This window comes from Pistacia vera, unplaced genomic scaffold (assembly GCF_008641045.1).
Source record: "Pistacia vera cultivar Batoury unplaced genomic scaffold, PisVer_v2 Contig544, whole genome shotgun sequence".
NCBI classification, from domain to species: domain Eukaryota; kingdom Viridiplantae; phylum Streptophyta; class Magnoliopsida; order Sapindales; family Anacardiaceae; genus Pistacia; species Pistacia vera.
This window is the reverse complement of record NW_022196384.1, coordinates 69487-88274: the sequence shown is the minus strand read 5'-3', so window position 1 is coordinate 88274 and position 18788 is coordinate 69487. Positions and strand designations below refer to the sequence as shown.

Here is an 18788-nt window from a genome sequence, read left to right as displayed (position 1 = left end):
ATCCAAAATGGTTTTTAATTAAGGGCAAAATGGGTAGAAAAATCATATTACCCCGGTAATGTTTTAATAGCGCCCCTGGCAAAGTAATAAGATTATCCCCCACATTACCAACAGTAAACACTATTTGCAATAAAAGATTCCCATAATATTTTATTACTTGTAAACCAAATACAAGAATCTTGAAAAATAAACGAAGATTACTCCTGTTATCTTGTTTACTTCTGATCCAAATGACCCTTAATTGATATTAGAATATGCTTCTCCTTATATCATTATATAATAAATAATTAATAGGGTGAAGCAGGACATTCTACAAATTGAAGCAATCAATTTTATATCCCAAAATATATACTTTTTTTTTTGTTAGTCTAAGGATGATATTGAGTTGTTTCTTAATAAATAAAAGAAAAAGGAAAAATATATATGTATTTTATTAAATTGCAATACGCATGGGAATATTTTATAAAAAACATTTAATTACAGAAATAATAATTAAAATCTTTTAGCAATTACTTGAACATTCATATTGTGTCCTCACATGTCTCTTATTATTATTCACAAATCAATCACCACGGATAACTCATTTCTCGATTTATCAACTCACTCCATCAAGCACCAATATCCCAATCTTGAGTCAAACTCATGCCGGATCCGATAGACTTTAAAAAATGGATTTAGGAGTTCATCTCTCATTAAATCCATAAAAGTGAGAGGTTTGATAGATTTAAATGTTGGAGTCAATTTGCTAACTACCTTGAGATCATCTATCATATTTGTGGTTTATTTTAGAACATTAGACTTGTAAAGTGTTCAATGACTCTTGAAGATTAGTTGAGGTACGCCTAAACTGACTCAAATACTCTAATCATTAAAAAAAAAAAAATATTAGTCTTATCGCTTAAGCTTTCAGGTTACACCACGAGTTGTGGTCCAACTGGTAACTGAATTCTTAGTGGGCGACATGTAATGTCAAGGGTTCAAATCTCAATGAAAGCAGCTCATGTCCAAAGGCATTTACCCGAGCACTGATCGGGAATTAGTATAAAGTCAATCAACCAATCATTCTAATTGCAATCTCAAGTTGGTCTCACGGCGGAACTATTAGACCTTAAAAATTGGATTTATGATCCAATCTCTCTTTGAATTTATTATAACTTAAAAATCAGATTCATGTATCACATAAGAGATCAATTTAAACAAAAAAAAGTTAATATTATTAATCTTTTGTGTCAAATGGGTTACTCAACAACTCTATTTCAACTAACTATTATGAAAGGGGCATGAATGTAATAAATAATATATATATATAAACCCATCTTTTTCATTGATGCTTCTAGTTTTGTTTTTTTTTTTTCATCGATAATTTTCAAGCTATAAATGATACCCCACAAAATGATAATGGAACAAAGCTCATAGAAAAGAAAGTCATGTGGGATTCGACCGTAACCATTGATTAAAAAAATCTCAGCCCTCCATTCGTCGAGCAATCCTGATTGTCCGACACAACCATGTGTCATCATTGACAAAAGGGCGATCAACTATTAGACTTCTGCAATCATAACTGTTGTCGCACGTGCATCGACTATGCCATGGACAACTGTAGTCGCCCATGGGAGACAAAAAGGAACTGAAAAAGTCAGCTGCATTAATGCGACATGTGTGTCGAAATTACTCGCATGCCCTCGGTTCAAATTCCCGGTCTTTTGTGAATGTTGTAGTATAAAAAAGGCTAAGTCGTGTTCACGTTAACTGAATCAAGTTCGACTTATGAAGCTCAGCCAAGCCTACATTTAACATACAATTGTGAAGCTTGAACTTAATATCAAATTGAGCAATTAGTCTTCGAAGCTCGAAACGAGCACTAAACATAGGAGGTAGATGTTGTGTGTGATTTTTCATTAAGCTTAGAGAAGTCAGAATTCACGAGGTTATAGTCGATAGAATCAATTCGGCTCAACACTTGTCTGACCCAACATAAGCTCGTCGGGATATAGCTCGACCCAACATAGCTAGTCGCAACCAATCTTTACAGTTGTTCAAGGAAATCACAAATAAACTCAAATCCTTGATATTTCGGAAGAGATCAAATCAACATAAATAATGGCGTGATCTTAGCGTTCAATCACGAGAATATCGGAGTTGCATTTCAATCTTAATTGTAATTCCTTTAATTTTTTTTTTCCTTTGTAAAAAACTGTAAACCCCTTCCAACAATGGAAAAAGGGTTGGCAAATTATTCTAGGCAGTATATTGATTTTTGTAAGTTGTCTAAGTAAATAAATAAATAAATAAAAAAAAGTGGACATAAGCTCAAGGTTCAAACTTGCCAAACCACTTTGAAAGTCTTTCGTGTTCTTCATTATTGTTTCTACATTCATAGCATGATGTATTGTAATCAGGCCCACGTCGGTTTCGATTCCACCAAGGTCAATCAGATCACTCTAATTAGTATATATATATGTGTGTGTGTGTGTGTGTGTGTGTGTGTGTGTTATCAATAGGATATAAATTTTTTAAACTTTATATGGGAGGACAGAAGTTACAAACATCAATTAATGGACAATAAAACGTTATTAGTTAAATTTAATTTTATATGAAGGTAAAGATGTAATTGAACAAATTTAATTGTTCTGTCTACAAAATAAATAATAAAAATATAAAATTAAATAATAAAACTAAATACCTAAAAATAAGAAAAAATAAAAAAAAGTTTTTAAATTAAATTTTAAATAATCAAAATTAAAAATGATCAAAATTAAAAAAAAAAAATAAAGGAAGAAAAGCCATATTATTTTTCTTAATTTTTTTATTTTCTTTTAGTTTTTAATTTTTAATTTTTAATTTTTTTTTTTGATCCCCCTCAAAAAGTTGGTTTTATCTTTCTTCTTCTTATTTTTTTTTTTTTAGTTGTAACGTTTTAAATTTATACTTTAAGAACTAAATTAATTTTTTTTGGTAACCAAAGTGTTCGAGCTAATTTGCATGTATCTCAACTAATCTCGGAGTCTATTAGTACCCTACAAGCCCAAAAGACAGGTAAACTATAATGTTATTGTGGTAGGTGGCCTCAAGGTTGAATCCAAGAACTTAAGGAAGGAGCAAACCTCCTTGACCTAAAGAAAAAAGCAAGGGAACTTAAGTCATTTAGTCATTTTGTTTAAAGTTAACGGCAAATAACCGTTAACAATTAGATATTTAAATGGTTCCTTTCTTTTATGATTATAACTGCAATCTCATTTTGATTATATTTTCTCTATTGATTGGGAAACAAAAACATTAGGTGAAAATTAGAACAAAAGTATACAATAATATGTAATTTCATTTGGGGTGTGGAAATCCAATTAACCAGACTGTATGGGTGTTTTTTGAACCAAACTGGTTTTCAGTTCAAACAATATTTTGAACTAAAATCGATCCAGAATATCGTATGAACCAGTTTCTAAACGAACCGATAATTCAGTTCGAAAAAAGTTAACCTGTTTTATACGAAATCTAAATCGAAGAACTAACTCTACAACAAAACATTCACTACCTCGATTATTTCAACTTTAAAACATATCCTCACAACAAGAATCAACAAATTTAACCAAAATTTAACACTGCAAAATAATCCAACTTTCTTCCTAATCTTTTAACACTGTCTCTTAATATTTTAACTTCCAATTGCATTTACAAGACAGAATCATAGATTCATTAAGGAAAAACCAAAGAAAATAAAAAACTTACAAAAAATAAGAACCCATTTACTATAGATCCGGTGATTAAAGAAAATGGGAGATGAGATTGTGTGGAAGAGAGGCTTGCAGTTGCATTGGTACGGATGGTGGTGGGAAGCTTGTGGCGATGAAGGCGTAAGTGGTTTCCCAGTATTGTAATCAACCGACAAAGGCTTCGATCTGGATGGCCATACGTCGTTGGCAACCAAACACAGCTTAACATAGTACTTCTCTAGTAGTGTCGTGTTTGTCAATTACCTATTTATTTTATTTGTAACTCTCTCACTCTTTACTTATTGGTTTCAAGTTTTAATTTTATGGAAAAACCGATTTGAAAACTAGTTCGGTATTATACTTGAATCAATAACCAAATAGGTTCCAGTTTTCTAATTTAAAAAACCAAAACCGAACTGATTACTATGAAAAATTGATTTTTCGGACCAATTTCGGTACTATTCTAGTTGGTTCGGTTCGGTTTTTTTTTTTTTTTTTTTTTTTTTCAGCCCTAAATTCATTCAATTATTGCACATTGCTTTTGCTGTTTTTATATTTAGAAAATTAGAATTTAAAGAAAAATCCAGGCAATTTCATTCCTCGACCGATATAACTTTGAATATTGTGGGTCAAGTCTATTTTTGTAGGCAATCAAAGAAATAGACCTTAGAAGTCGATGATGAAATTCGATAAAATTCACTACAACTTCACTCGAAACTGGCAGCAATTTTGGATTCTCCATCTTGAAATCCTTGCACTTTCATTTCATATAAAAAATATAGCTGAAAATTTAGTCCACTCCTACTCAAAGAAAAAATTGTGAAGCATGGTTGATGCAGTTGTTCATAGTGGGTACATAAGCTTGGAGATTATATCATCCAAGAAGCAGTGTTTTACGAGATGTGAGAGATGAAGTGCAGTTGCTAAAGAATGAGCTTGAATGGATGCAATGTTTTCATCAAGGATGCCGAAGAAAAACAAGTTGAAGATGCTATGATTCGCAAGTGGGTTTCTGATATCAGAGACATTGCTTATGATACTGAGGATGTCTTGGATAATTTCATGCTCAAAATCGATCACGGAAAGACTCCGAGTCGAGATCGACCGGCCTCTTTGCTTTGATCAGGAAGTATTCATGTCTATTTGATATAGGCAAGATGAAAGATCTGTATGGCATAGGCAAGGAGATTGAATCAGTTCAGAAAGGATCATCGATCTATCTCGTAAACGGGAATTGTATCGCCTTGAGGATATTGGTAATAGGAGGGAAGGAAAGAGCAATAATCTTGAGAGGGTGAGTAGATTTAAGAAGAGCCACTTCCTTTGTAGTTGATGAGAACATGTTGGCTTTGAGGATGATGCTAAAATGTTGTTGGGTAAACTTCTTGAGGGGGAGCCACGGCGTTTTGTGGTTTCCATCTTTGGCATGGGAGGTTTGGGCAAAACCACTCTGGCTAAAAAACTTTACCACAAAATTGATGTCTTGAATAAATTCAAACTACGAGCTTGGGTGTATGTCTCTCAAGATTCCAAACTCAAGATCTTCTCGACGAATTAAAGTCTTTGAGATCAAAATTAACGGAGTGGAGTTAGAGAAGATGAGCGAGAGGATTTGGAGAGGTATTGTATAAATCTTTACAAGGACGCTCATATTTGGCGGTGATCGATGATGTATGGCAGAAAGAAGCATGGGAGAGTTTGAAAAGAGCGCTTTCCGGATGGCAACAATGGAAGCAGAGTTATAATCACTACTCGCATCAAAGAAGTAGCTGAGCGTTCGGATGAGAGAAATCATGTTCAAAAACTTCGTTTTCTTAGGCCTGATGAGTCTTGGAACTTATTCTGTGAGAAATCTTTTCGAAAATCAAATGCAAACGAAGAATTGGAAAAGCTGGGAAGAGAAATGGTTGAAAAATGCGGCGGTCTGCCACTTGCATAATTGTATTAGGCGGGCTGTGTCTACAAAGAAACCACAAGAGTGGCGCTCGGTTCGTGATCACATTGGACAATTAAGGAATGATTCAATCCACATACCTTCCTTATTAACTTTAAGCTTCAATGATTTGCCTATCAATTGAAGCTCTGCTTTCTCTATCTTGGGATTTCCCTGATTTTGAGTGTCTTATAGAGAAAGCAATCCGATTACTGGTAGCAGAAGGTTTCATAAGAGAAGATGATGATCGAGTAATGGAAGGGTGGCAAAAAAACAACCTCGATGAGTTGATCAATAGAAGCTGATTCAAATTGAAAACATATGTCGGGGGAGGGTTGAAACATGCCGAATCCATATCCTTTGCGGGATTGGCAATTCAAAAGGCAAAAGAGCTGAATTTCTTCACTTTACGACGGAATTCACCATCCAACTTGCTCTGCAACTCCAACATCATCAGCTCGCCGACTAGTTTTTATTCTGAAACAAGTTCCTCGTTCCAACATTGTAATTCTCTCTCACGTTCCGTCTTGTTGTACGATCGAGACAGGACTCTTTCAGGCAAACATCAACCGCTATTTCACAAGACTCAGGTTGCTTAGAGTTCTTCATGTCGAGAATTTGGAGGCTCATTAATTGCATAGGTTACCCAAAGAGATTGGGCAGTTGGTCCACTTAAAGTATTTACGGTAAGATTACATCATCAGAAATCTTCCACCATCGATAGTCAACTTACGAAAACTGCAAACTCGGACTTATACTCTCGCAGATGGCTCCTCAAGCTTCCCATTGGAATTGGCAAATTGAGGAGTTGAGGCATTTAATCGGAACTTGAAGGGCCTTTGCCGATAGACAATTTGACAAAACTTCAGACTCTGAAGTTCGTTAGCTATGAAAGTTGGAGTAAAGTTCATCCTGATAAGCTGGTTAATCTTCGCGAGCGCATATCACATTCCACACACAAGAACAAAGACAAGAACCATTCATATTCGACTCTATTGCCAAGCTGAAAAACATTAGAATTTTATCGGTAGAACTGTCCGCGTGTCATTCTTTTAGTTCACTGCAACCACTTTTACTGTCCACGCTCCAGGATTGACATTGGGTGGGAAGATAGGGGAACTACCAGCAGACATGCACACAATGTTGCCGAATCTGAATGCTATCGTTAAGTAATTCGAATCTTCAGGTGATCCGATGCCAAAGTTAGAGAAGTTAACGAACCTAGTAAGTCTGGAATTGCGGTTTCATTCTTACCATGGAAAGAAAATGATATGCAGGGAAAAGGGTTTTCCTCAGCTTGAAAGTTTAGAAATTTGACCTGTACGAGTGGGAGGAATGGCAAGTTGAGAAAGGAGCTATGCCTATGCTAAAAATCTGGAGATAACCCAAAGAACTCCGAGTGAGAATTCCAGAAAGATTGTATCAATCCCTGCCCCTACCAGGAGATATTCGACTGCACGCACTCGTTTCTAATTAAAAATTTAGTAACTGGATGCTTTGTCTTAGTTGGTTTTTCCATTTGAACTATACTATACATTAACTTAGAAGTATTGATTGTATATTATAGATTCTCTTGTGCGCACGCTGTTGTTTTCAACCATTTTTCAATATTACTGCTACAAAATTAAATTAAGGAAAAAAAAAAAAAGTAATGTATAATATTAAATTACTTTGATCAATTACTGTCATCTTGATTGTATGCAATGGGATTCAGTTTTAAAATTAGTAAACATTTATAAATGTTGAATAATGTTAAGTTAAATGTGGCCAAATGTAACATAGGGGGTATTTGTCTAAGTTATAAGAGATCTATGGGATCTTCAAGTCTCAAGCATGGCATTGCATCTTGATCTACATGCCACTTCTCCAATTCATAGAAATCAAACTGTAGAATTTCAAGGGAGGGACATCATGCTTGCCACTCCTCAATTCATAGAAATCAAATTGTAGATTTCAAGTAATTTACTCTTTCTAAACTTCACGAAGAGGAACAATTTTGCTTATTTTTATTATTAAATATTATTTGCTTATTTCTATTCCTTTCTGGTATAGCCAGGGAAAGGAACTCAACAGAAGCAGATATCAACGATTTCCCTATAGGTCTGTCTAATCAGGTTAGAACAAAATTCCAAAATTAGTGTGAAGTGGACTAAGTCTTTCACCAATTAAGAGTTAATATTATATAAAATAGCTGTAGACCATGGTGGTATATAATAGAGACGAACTCTCCATAAAATAAGGGTGATGAGATAGAAGAGATCAAGATACACAGTAATTATTAATTAATGCCTGAATCAGATGCTAAGGTCAAATAAATAAAGATCTAAATCAGTTACTACAAGAGATCAGCCAAGTTCAGTAAAGACACCCATTGTATCAGTACTACAGAGTAGCATTCTAATAACTATAAGACCACAATAAAGGTGGAAAAGAAACTGGAAAGAAGCTGTAAAGGGAAATGCACTACAGTTTTACTGAAAAAATAAACCTAATATAAGATTCAAATGCAAAAGAAGATTGGTCTAGCTAACTTCATATAATTGAAATGAGCTTTGCTATCTAAAGTTTAAAATTTTCACAGAAGTTCAAAGTCATAGATCGTCATAATTTATCTATCATATTCCATCAATAGAACCTCTACGTTCCATTTGCAGATTTCGTGTCCTCTCCAGTTCATATCTACGTTTCCATTCTGCAGCCTTAGCTTGAGCAGCAGCCTCTCCTTCAACAACTCGTCTTAATGCCTTTGCAACAGCTAAAATTGTGTTGAAAATGAAATAAGCATCAAATTTCAAATTGAGATTACAGGAAGGCATATACTCCATTAAGATAGAAATATATTCAGAATAAGTAATGAAATACTTCTCAAGGCCTCAGAAAACTCTATAAGATGTTCACTGTTCCCTGAACAGGAGTCTGTTGAAGAAGTTCCGCATGCCTTCTCTGACTGAATGAGAGGAAGTGAATCAACAAAACCATTCTCTGGCTGTGAGCACGAAACACTTGCATCCCATTTCCATAGGAAGCCTATCAGACAAGACACAAATACTTGACCACAAAAACAAGCATCTATGCATCATTCTTTTATATATTCACATAAGAACCACTGATCTTCTAACAAATCCACATATAAAGCTAAAAACAGACCTCCACTTCAATCAAGTAATTAACCAAATCATTACTACAATTAGCTTATTCTGCAAACTAAAACTACAAAAATAGAATTAAAACTAAATACACACTTCATTCCAAAAAGGGGAAAAAAAAAAAAAAAAACAATTTTTTGTTTAATTTTGACATGAGAAATACTGATATTTTAACAATTCCAGGTATAATTCAATAATTTCAGTAATTTTATAAATAAACCAAAATTACTGAAATTAGCTTACTCAATATATTAAAAACTACTCCAAAATAAAACAAAATTGGGCACAAAAAAGAATCCAAAAAAAAAAAAAAAAAGCCTGCGGAATTCACAGACATGGAGGCAATTAGAGTCAAATAATATGGAAAAATACAAAAAATTAAACAAAATTCAGCGAAATCAGAGACTACGGTGGAGTCGAGCTTGCTCGGAGACATGACTCAAGTGGTTGGAGATGAAGCAACAGAGGCGAAGAGAGAGAGATGGAGATCTCTGGCTAGAGTCTTCTTCTTCTTCTTCTTCAAGACTTGCTTAGATCTGGCACACAACAACGTGAAATCTCATTTTATATATCTGATTTGATGGAGGGTGAAATTGAAAAGATTATAGTTGTTCGTTAGTTGGGGGCGAGGGGGAGGGGAAGGGGCGAGATTGTAATTTTCTAGAGTTTTTTTTTCTTCTTTATTTCTTTAAGATAGGTAGCAAGGCAAGTCAAAGAAGAAAGAGAGATTTAGGTGTGAGCCCTAACACTCTTTCTTACAGTCAAGTTATTATAGTTGGGTCATGCCTGTTATTGGAGGTAGTTGGTTTTTAACTCTTCACTCATCTGCTAGTCAAGTACTCGACTCAACTGAATCTGAGCTCTGATATCATGATAGAATTTGAGGTGGACTTAACTCTCACCCAATAAAACATGGTTGAATAGGAGGATTACTCCCTCTTATAAACTAGTAGGCTTGAACGGTCTGATCGATGTGGGACTCTAACTCTCCTCATAGTCAAGCCCACATGGTCCACCTGCCTATGAATGGAGGGAGTTTGCAGCCCACCGCTAATCAATCACTCAACCAAATGGGGTTGGCTCTAATACCACTTGTTGGTTTTTGGGCGTAACTCCTCACCCAATTAGAAAGTAATGTTTGTCCCTTTTAGTAATCTTCTCCATCACCCTCTTTTGTTCTATCATTTTAGAAAATAAATGCTTAGGCTTGTTTATGTAAATTTTGACTTGATATTTGACCAGTTAATTCTTTACTAGCATAATTCTGCATTTAGTTTTGATTCCATCACAGCCACCATCCACCATAATGTCAATATGCCAAACAATATATCCAAAATTAACTCATCAATAATCCCATTTTGCAGAAACAAATAAAATAAATTTTATGGCACAATAAATTATATTTCGATTAGAGGGACAAGAACGAGATTAATGTATAAGAAGTAGAGGCATCAATTCAGATTTTGATTAGTAATAAACTTAAGAGTAAACGACTTTTTCCACCCAAATAATGGTCTAATGACACTTTTCACCACGGACTTTTAAAATTATTTTACTACTCAAATGTTATATTCTATTAATAATTTTCATAAATACTATCTCTCTCTCTTCTATATATAATATAAGATAGAGTAATTACTTATTATGAGAGAAGAATTATAGTATTTTAATAAAAATTATTAATTAATACGATAATGACTTGGTATCAATTAGGGTGATTCAATTTGAAGTACACGATGAAGTATAGCATAAAACAAAAGAGAAAAAAATGTCCAAGAGAAATATAAAATTTCACTTGGATGATTAGCAACAATCATCTGTAACTAATTCAGATCACATTTGTGATCAAGATTTATACAGCGAATAGCAGAATCTCTATTTGGCTTTGAATAATTTCCACTAGTTTTTTTTTTCTTTTTTTTAGTTATATGAGAGGGCCAAGGCAGCATATTATTTTCTGTCGACTCTTAATTTTCTTCAAAATTCTGATTGAAGGGAATGTACAAACTCCAGAATTGCAATAATAGCAATCAAAATTGGAAGTGATGCTATCATGCCAAAGATTACTCTGCAAAAAAAGTTAAAAGATAAAATTTCCAATTCAAAAGGTTGCATTAATTTTATGATATAGAATATCGATTAAATTACATATGAATATATTTAAAAATCATCGTAAATTTAAAAAAAAATTTAATTAAACGAAACATATTACCTCATTTGTAAATAATGCAATCTTACATACTATTATTTTAAATAAATATATTGTGATGTAAGATATTAAAATTTATTAGCTAGATGAGCATTAAAATGATGAGCCGCATAAATCAACAAAAAATTCTAAAATTACGAGAAAATATATATGATTTTGATATATTCTTATTTAATCCTGTATATTATAGTAGGTCAAATCTCAAGGGAAATAAAAAAAAAAAAAAATTTGTTTGATGAAAATGTTTCGGTAATTAAAAAAAAAGCATTAACTTACGCAGTGCAAAGCACATCTGCATGGAGTCCATATCGTTAGCATAGATGAAGGATGTAATGGATTGTGGCAGTGCAGCCTGCAACAACATAAAATTAATTAATTAACAATATATAATAATTAATAATCGAACACATATATTTTTAATTAATTAAACAATTGCATGTGCCAACGTTATGTCCATTGTGTTGCTCTAATTAAGTCTTAAAGCAAATTCATTAAGTATTAAAATAAGGACATAAGATCCACAAATCTGTTTAGGCTTGATATTTCTATTGTTTCTTAATTTTCTTTTTCAATTAAATGCCTTAATTTCGGAGAGATCATGGTATGCTGGAAAAACTTATAGACGTAATAGTTATAAATTAAACGTCAAGTTTATAATATATATAAAATATAAAATTTATAAACAAACTGTTTCACTTATACATTTATTAGATAGGTATAAAAATATATATAATAGTGATCTACACCATTTGTTTTTATTTCAGTTTATGGCTTTTAAATAGAAAAATTAGAAGTGTCAAATAAGTCAAATTGGTTCATATAATATGGTTGAATATTACATGTGAAATAATAATTTTTATTGAAGGAGCACAACATTAGTACAGTATAGTACAAATATACATGTAAAATAATGTTCTGTTGACTCATTTGACATCTTTAGGTATGATGATTTTAAAAGGGTCATATTACGATATAATTCAATGATTTTTTATATACTAGATTAAAATATATATTTAAAAAATAAATAATAGAATAGTTTTACGATCGATAGCTTTTACTAATACCTGTATTGTAGTGTATTTTTTTATGGTATAATAAAATTTATATAAAATAAATACCTGAATAATAGCAACACGTAAACACTCACCATGCAAACCCATAGCAATAGCACCAATAGCCATGGCAGTGGTCAGCTATGAACCTTAAAACCATTCCAAACATAGTCAAGTAGGCCCGCAAACTATCAACTTTTCTTGCAAAGCCATGAAGATCCCTGCAAATATATATGTATCCAAAATATTCATTAATATTAATATTTTCCATAACAAAAATAAAATTTAAGACTTTCGGGTTATTGTTGAAGGTGTAAAATAGGAAATAGATTATTATTGTAAATGGAAATAGAATTATTCTATTGTAAAATAGAAAATAGATATTCTTATAAAGATTATTTCATATTAGTTTAGTATATATTTTTCTTTTAATATTTGAGTTAGGAGACAAGTCAAGAATCTCACCCTACTAAACATGGCAGTGCCTGTTGCAGCTCTAGACATGATAAGAATAGATCCTTCCATGATGCTTGGCATCTCAAAGTGCCCCTAAAAAGAGTTAAATAAATCAGATGTTCCGATTTAGAGAAAAACACGTTTCTGTACTGACGAGAATTTACAGTCACTCAGAAAGTTTTAACAAAAAACCAAATATTAATGCTCACCTGTTGGCTACAAAAGCCCAGCAATGCCAACAATACAGGCATAGGAATAGGATTCATGGCTAGTTTCAGCCACACAACCTTCATTAAGAACCAAAAAGATGGCGGCTACTGTCTCATCACTCGAACTTCCCTCCACATCTTCCTCAGCATCTCGACTCTTGAATTTGAAGCAGTGAAAGTTCCTGTGTATGTCTCCGAAACTCCAAAACAAACAGCAAAAATGTCAGCCAATGATGGCTTGAATAACCGAGGCTTGCACCACAAGATCGACAGCCATTTGGCCATACATAGCCTTCGCAAAGGCACACCCGACGACGAGAGCATTCGTCAAAGTGCACAAAGAGAAGCTCGTGAGGACCAGCAATAGCTCCCTTTGCTCTACACTTTGCCCAGAAGGCGAGCACCACGACGATTATAAGCTTCGAGATTGCGTCTGCTCCGATGAAGAGATAATTCATTGGAATGGATCGATGTGAGCTGTGAATCGACAGTGAACAAGGGCATCGTGAAGAAACTAACCAAACGGTTTATGGCGGTCGCAATGCTCACAGTGTGAAGATGTGCACCACTTCACTGAGCCATACCCTAAAATTAAGCAACATAGAGGGGAGCCAGGGCTACCACACTTTGTATATATTCCCATCCTATCATTTTGAAAAACTTTGCAAATACACCCTTGAAATTAATAACAATGAAAGGGTTGGCTTTATTTGTCTAAGTTTTGTACAATTGTATAGTGTGACAAAATATGAACTATGAGTATGCATATTTATATATGCAACCAGGGGTGAAGCTGTGTTCAAGCCCTAGGTATAATGCCAGAGCATTCTCTGAAATTCAACCCTTTAAGCTTGGGTATATCCTCCAATTGCATTAAATGTTCGAATTCTAGAACTTCAAGCTGAGGAAAACCATTTGCTCTGAAGATCAGCTTCTTTTCCATAAAAGAGTTGTATCATAAAACAAGAAACGTGAGATTTCGCAACTTCTCTAATGACGGCATCCAGTTAACACGATAAACATAGGCCTTCAAGATTTGGTAAAACTTCATCCATGCCGCTTGGTAGTTTCTCTATCTTCCCACGTAAGCTCAGACCTACAAGAAATAGGCAATGCCGGAGTGGCTATAGAGGAGAAAGAATGATCGTCTCTTAAATTTTTTGCAACAGTGTCGAAACTGAAAGCCGACGTTTCTCTTGAAGGACCGACTTTGATTTGCAACTCGAATTTATCCTAGTCCAACTTTCAAAGCATACATGATTCAGAGTCAGAAGGTTTTTCAAACTCGCTATGTGCAAGCTCCCTATAAAGAATCCAATTCAATGTCTCAAACTCTTGTATCATAGAAATTTCATTTGGTAGAGGAATATAAGAAGTTGGCAATTGATGATGGCAATTATATTAACATCACTAAAGTATAATATAATTTTATTGTCATGTTAATTATATAAAATAATATAAGTTGAAAATTCTTCAATCAGTTGTCAGGATATGACCTACAATGACTACGTTCAGGTTCCACCGATCGAAAAAATTATTGGTGTGTAAAGATAACGACATTAGAATCAAAATGATCATCATTAAACTATATATATATATATATATAATAATTAGTTAAAATAAAGGTAGTGTTTGATTGGGATCTGACCAAGAAAACAAGACAATTTGAACTTGATACCATTTATATCACATATTAAAATAAAAAATAGAAAAAATTATAGAATGTAACGGAGAATCTTGATACCAATTATATCACATATTAATACACTGGGAATTCCACTGGTGAGTCATTTTATCTTTAATTAATTACTGTTTAAACCAATCACCTCCCTTATAGTTTTTGAAATTGACAAGTTGGTCCCTTAGTTATGCCTGAATTACACAACTACGTTCCCAACTGTTAGTATTTTTTTCGTTAAAACTGTTAAAAATAACTTTTGACTGATTTTGAATTATGCAATGATCAAATTACCCCTAAATATAAGTTTCTACAAAATTAGTTAAAATATCTGAATTTTTTTTATATTAAATTAACTTAACATAAAAATTTCAATCAAATTACCTAAAACAGAAGATTTCAATCAAAATTAGTTTGCTTTTACGGCTAATGTTATTATTTAGCGGTTAAAATGGGTCAAAAGTTAGTTTTAACGGAAAAAGCTAACAACAGGGCGGATGGTTGCATAATTTACATGACCAAAGGGCCAAATTAAGAATTTGGAAAACCCCAGAAGAGGTGATTGGTTTAAACCATCAGTTAAAGAAAGGCAAGGCTGGCAAGCATGTATAATTTATGTGGTTGTCAATTTCATTCTTCCTCAGCATATTGCCTTTGAATTTTCTTGTGGCGCACATTGCCTTTGAATTTAAGGAACCGATAAGTCAAGCTCTGTTTTTGTAGGCAGTCAAAGAAATAGACCGTTCACCCACCCTCAAATGGATGGTTATAGGTGTGATTATTTTATTATTTTGAGTAAGATTTTTGAAAAATTGAGTTGAGTTATTATTAGACGATAAGATTTGAATTTGAAAATGTGTTTAATAAGATAATTTTTAGTTCCCTATATTTATTAATTTTGTTAAACACTTCCTATAATAAAAGTTTTAAAATTAATAAAAACACTCCCACATACTTATTAAATGTCGGCAGCCAGCCATTGGCTGTTGGGAATATATGGGTGATTATTGATTATGAGTATTTTTGTTAATTTATAAACTTTTATTGTTGAGGGTGTTTAGTTAAATTAATAAATCTAGGGGTTAAAAATAAAATATTTTAAGTTGAATAGAATAAGAATGGATTTTGAGAATAGTAAAATAAACATGTATTTCCTGTGTGAACATTGCTCAATCGTCTCATTTGTGGTACAAAAGCTTGGAGATTTTATCAAAGAAAAAATTGTAAAGCATGGTTGACGTAGTTGTGTCATTTGTGGTACATAAGCTTGGAGATTATATATATCATCCAAAAAGGAGTATTTTTACGAGATGTGGGAAATGAAGTGCAACTGCTAAAGAATGAGCTTGAATGGATGCAATGTTTCATCAAGGATGCCGAAGAAAAATAAGTTGAAGATGCTATGATTCGCAAGTGGGTGTCTGATATCAGAGACATTGCTTATGATACTAAGGATGTCTTGCATAAATTTGTGCTCAAAATTGATCACGGGAAGACTTCGAATCAAAATTGATCAAAGAAATTCTGAATATTTTTGCAAGTGTGTGAGTATCTGACAAAGAATGCCCGCTTTCATAGTGGTAAGCATGGGAGACGAAGAGGCGGGATTCGACCGTAACCATTGATCTAAAAAAAATCTCAGCCCTCCATTCGTCGAGCAATCCTGATTGTCCGACACAACCATGTGTCGATCATTGACAAAAGGGCGATCAACTATTAGACTTCTGCAATCATAACTGTTGTCGCACGTCGCATCGACTATGCCCATGGACAACTGTAGTCGCCCATGGGAGACAAAAAGGAACTGAAAAAGTCAGCTGCATTTAATGCGACATGACTGTGTCGAAATTACTCGCATGCCCCTCGGTTCAAATTCCCGGTCTTTTGTGAATGTTGTAGTATAAAAAAGGCTAAGTCGTGTTCACGTTAACTGAATCAAGTTCGACTTATGAAGCTCAGCCAAGCCTACATTTAACATACAACTTGTGAAGCTTGAACTTAATATCAAATTGAGCAATTAGTCTTCGAAGCTCGAAACGAGCACTAAACACTAGGAGGTAGATGTTGTGTGTGATTTTTCCATTAAGCTTAGAGAAGTCAGAATTCCACGAGGTTATAGTTCGACCTAGAATCAATTCGGCTCAACACTTGTCTGACCCAACATAAGCTCGTCGGGATATAGCTCGACCCAACATAAGCTAGTCGCAACCAATCTTAACAGTTGTTCAAGGAAATCACAAATAAACTCAAATCCTTGATATTTCGGAAGAGATCAAATCAACATAAATAATGGCGTGATCTTAGCGTTCAATCACGAGAATATCGGAGTTGCATTTCAATCTTAATTGTAATTCCTTTAATTTTTTTTTTTCCTTTGTAAAAAACTTGTATATAAACCCCTTCCAACAATGGAAAAAGGGTTGGCAAATTATTCTAGGCAGTATATTGATTTTTTGTAAGTTGTCTAAGTAAATAAATAAATAAATAAAAAATAGTGGACATAAGCTCAAGGTTCAAACTTGCCAAACCACTTTGAAAGTCTTTCGTGTTCTTTCATTATTGTTTCTACATTCATAGCATTGCTGATTATTTGTAATCAGGCCCACGTCGGTTCCGATTCCACCAAGGTCAATCAGATCACTCTAATTAGTATATATATGTGTGTGTGTGTGTGTGTGTGTGTGTGTGTGTTATCAATTAGGATATAAATTTTTTTAAACTTTATATGGGAGGACAGAAGTTACAAATCCATCAATTAATGGACAATAAACAGTTAGTTTAAATTTAATTTTATATGAAGGTAAAGATGTAATTGAACAAATTTAAATTGTTCTGTCTACAAAATAAATAATAAAAATATAAAATGATAAATAATAAAACTAAATACCTAAAATTAAGAAAAAAATAAAAAAAAGTTTTTAAATTATAATTTTAAATAATCAAAATTAAAAATGATCAAAATTAAAAAAAAAAAATAAAGGAAGAAAAGCCATTATTATTTTCCTTTAATTTTTTTATTTTCTTTTAGTTTTTAATTTTTAATTTTTAATTTTTTTTTTTTGATCCCCCTCAAAAAGTTGGTTTTAATCTTTTCTTCTTCTTATTTTTTTTTTTTTAGTTGTAACGTTTTAAATTTTATACTTTAAGAACTAAATTAATTTTTTTTGGTAACCAAAGTGTTCGAGCTAATTTGCATGTATCTCAACTAATCTCCGGAGTCTATTTAGTACCCTACAAGCCCAAAAGACCAGGTAAACTATAATGTTATTGTGGTAGGTGGCCTCAAGGTTTGAATCCAAGAACTTAAGGAAGGAGCAAACCTCCTTGACCTAAAGAAAAAAGCAAGGGAACTTAAGTCATTTAGTCATTTTCCGTTAAAGTTAACGGCAAATAACCGTTAAAACATTAGATATTTAAATGGTTCCTTTCTTTTATGATTATAACTGCAATCTCATTTTGATTATATTTTCTCTATTGATTGGGAAACAAAAACATTAGGTGAAAATTTAGAACAAATCAGTATACATATAATATGTAATTTCATTTGGGGTGTGGAAATCCAATTAACCAGACTGTATGGGGTGTTTTTTGAACCAAACTGGTTTTTCAGTTCAAACAATATTTTGAACTAAAATCGATCCAGAATATCGTATGAACCAGTTTCTAACCGAACCGATAATTCAGTTCGAAAACCAGTTAACCTGTTTTATACGAAATCTTAAATCGAAGAACTAACTCTACAACAAAACTTATTCACTACCTCTGATTATTTCAACTTTAAAACATATCCTCACAACAAGAATCAACAAATTTAACCAAAATTTTAACACTGCAAAATAATCCCAACTTTCTTCCTAATCTTTTAACACTGTTCTCCTTAATATTTTAACTTCTCAATTGCATTTACAAGACCAGAATCATAGATTCATTAAGGAAAAACCAAAGAAAATAAAAAACTTACAAAAACTAAGAAACCCATTTACTATAGATCCGGTGATTAAAGAAAATGGGAGATGAGATTGTGTGGAAGAGAGGCTTGCAGTTGCATTGTTACGGATGGTGGTGGGAAGCTTGTGGCCGATGAAGGCGTAAGTGGTTTCCCAGTATTGTAATCAACCGACAAAGGCTTCGATCTGGATTGGCCATACGTCGTTGGCAACCAAACACAGCTTAACATATGTACTTCTCTAGTAGTGTCGTGTTTGTCAATTACCTATTTATTTATTTTGTTAACTCTCTCACTCTTTACTTATTTGGTTTCAAGTTTTAATTTTATGGAAAAACCGATTTGTAAAACTAGTTTCGGTATTATACTTGAATCAATAACCAAATAGGTTCCAGTTTTCTTAATTTAAAAAACCAAAACCGAACTGATTACTATGAAAAATTGATTTT

General features: G+C 33.1%; 1 protein-coding gene and 1 pseudogene across 1 annotated transcript; one reads left to right on the top strand and one right to left on the bottom strand.

Moving 5' to 3' along the window:
- The first annotated feature begins 4640 nt into the window (after positions 1-4640).
- On the top strand, positions 4641-5649 carry LOC116107638 (putative disease resistance RPP13-like protein 3). Its single transcript, XM_031393930.1, has 3 exons — positions 4641-4803; positions 4863-5004; positions 5448-5649. The coding sequence occupies exons 1-3, from the start codon at positions 4641-4643 to the stop codon at positions 5647-5649; spliced, it is 507 nt and encodes a 168-aa protein (XP_031249790.1).
- Positions 5650-10766: 5117 nt separating this feature from the next.
- On the bottom strand, positions 10767-13366 carry LOC116107637 (annotated as a pseudogene).
- Positions 13367-18788: the final 5422 nt, after the last annotated feature.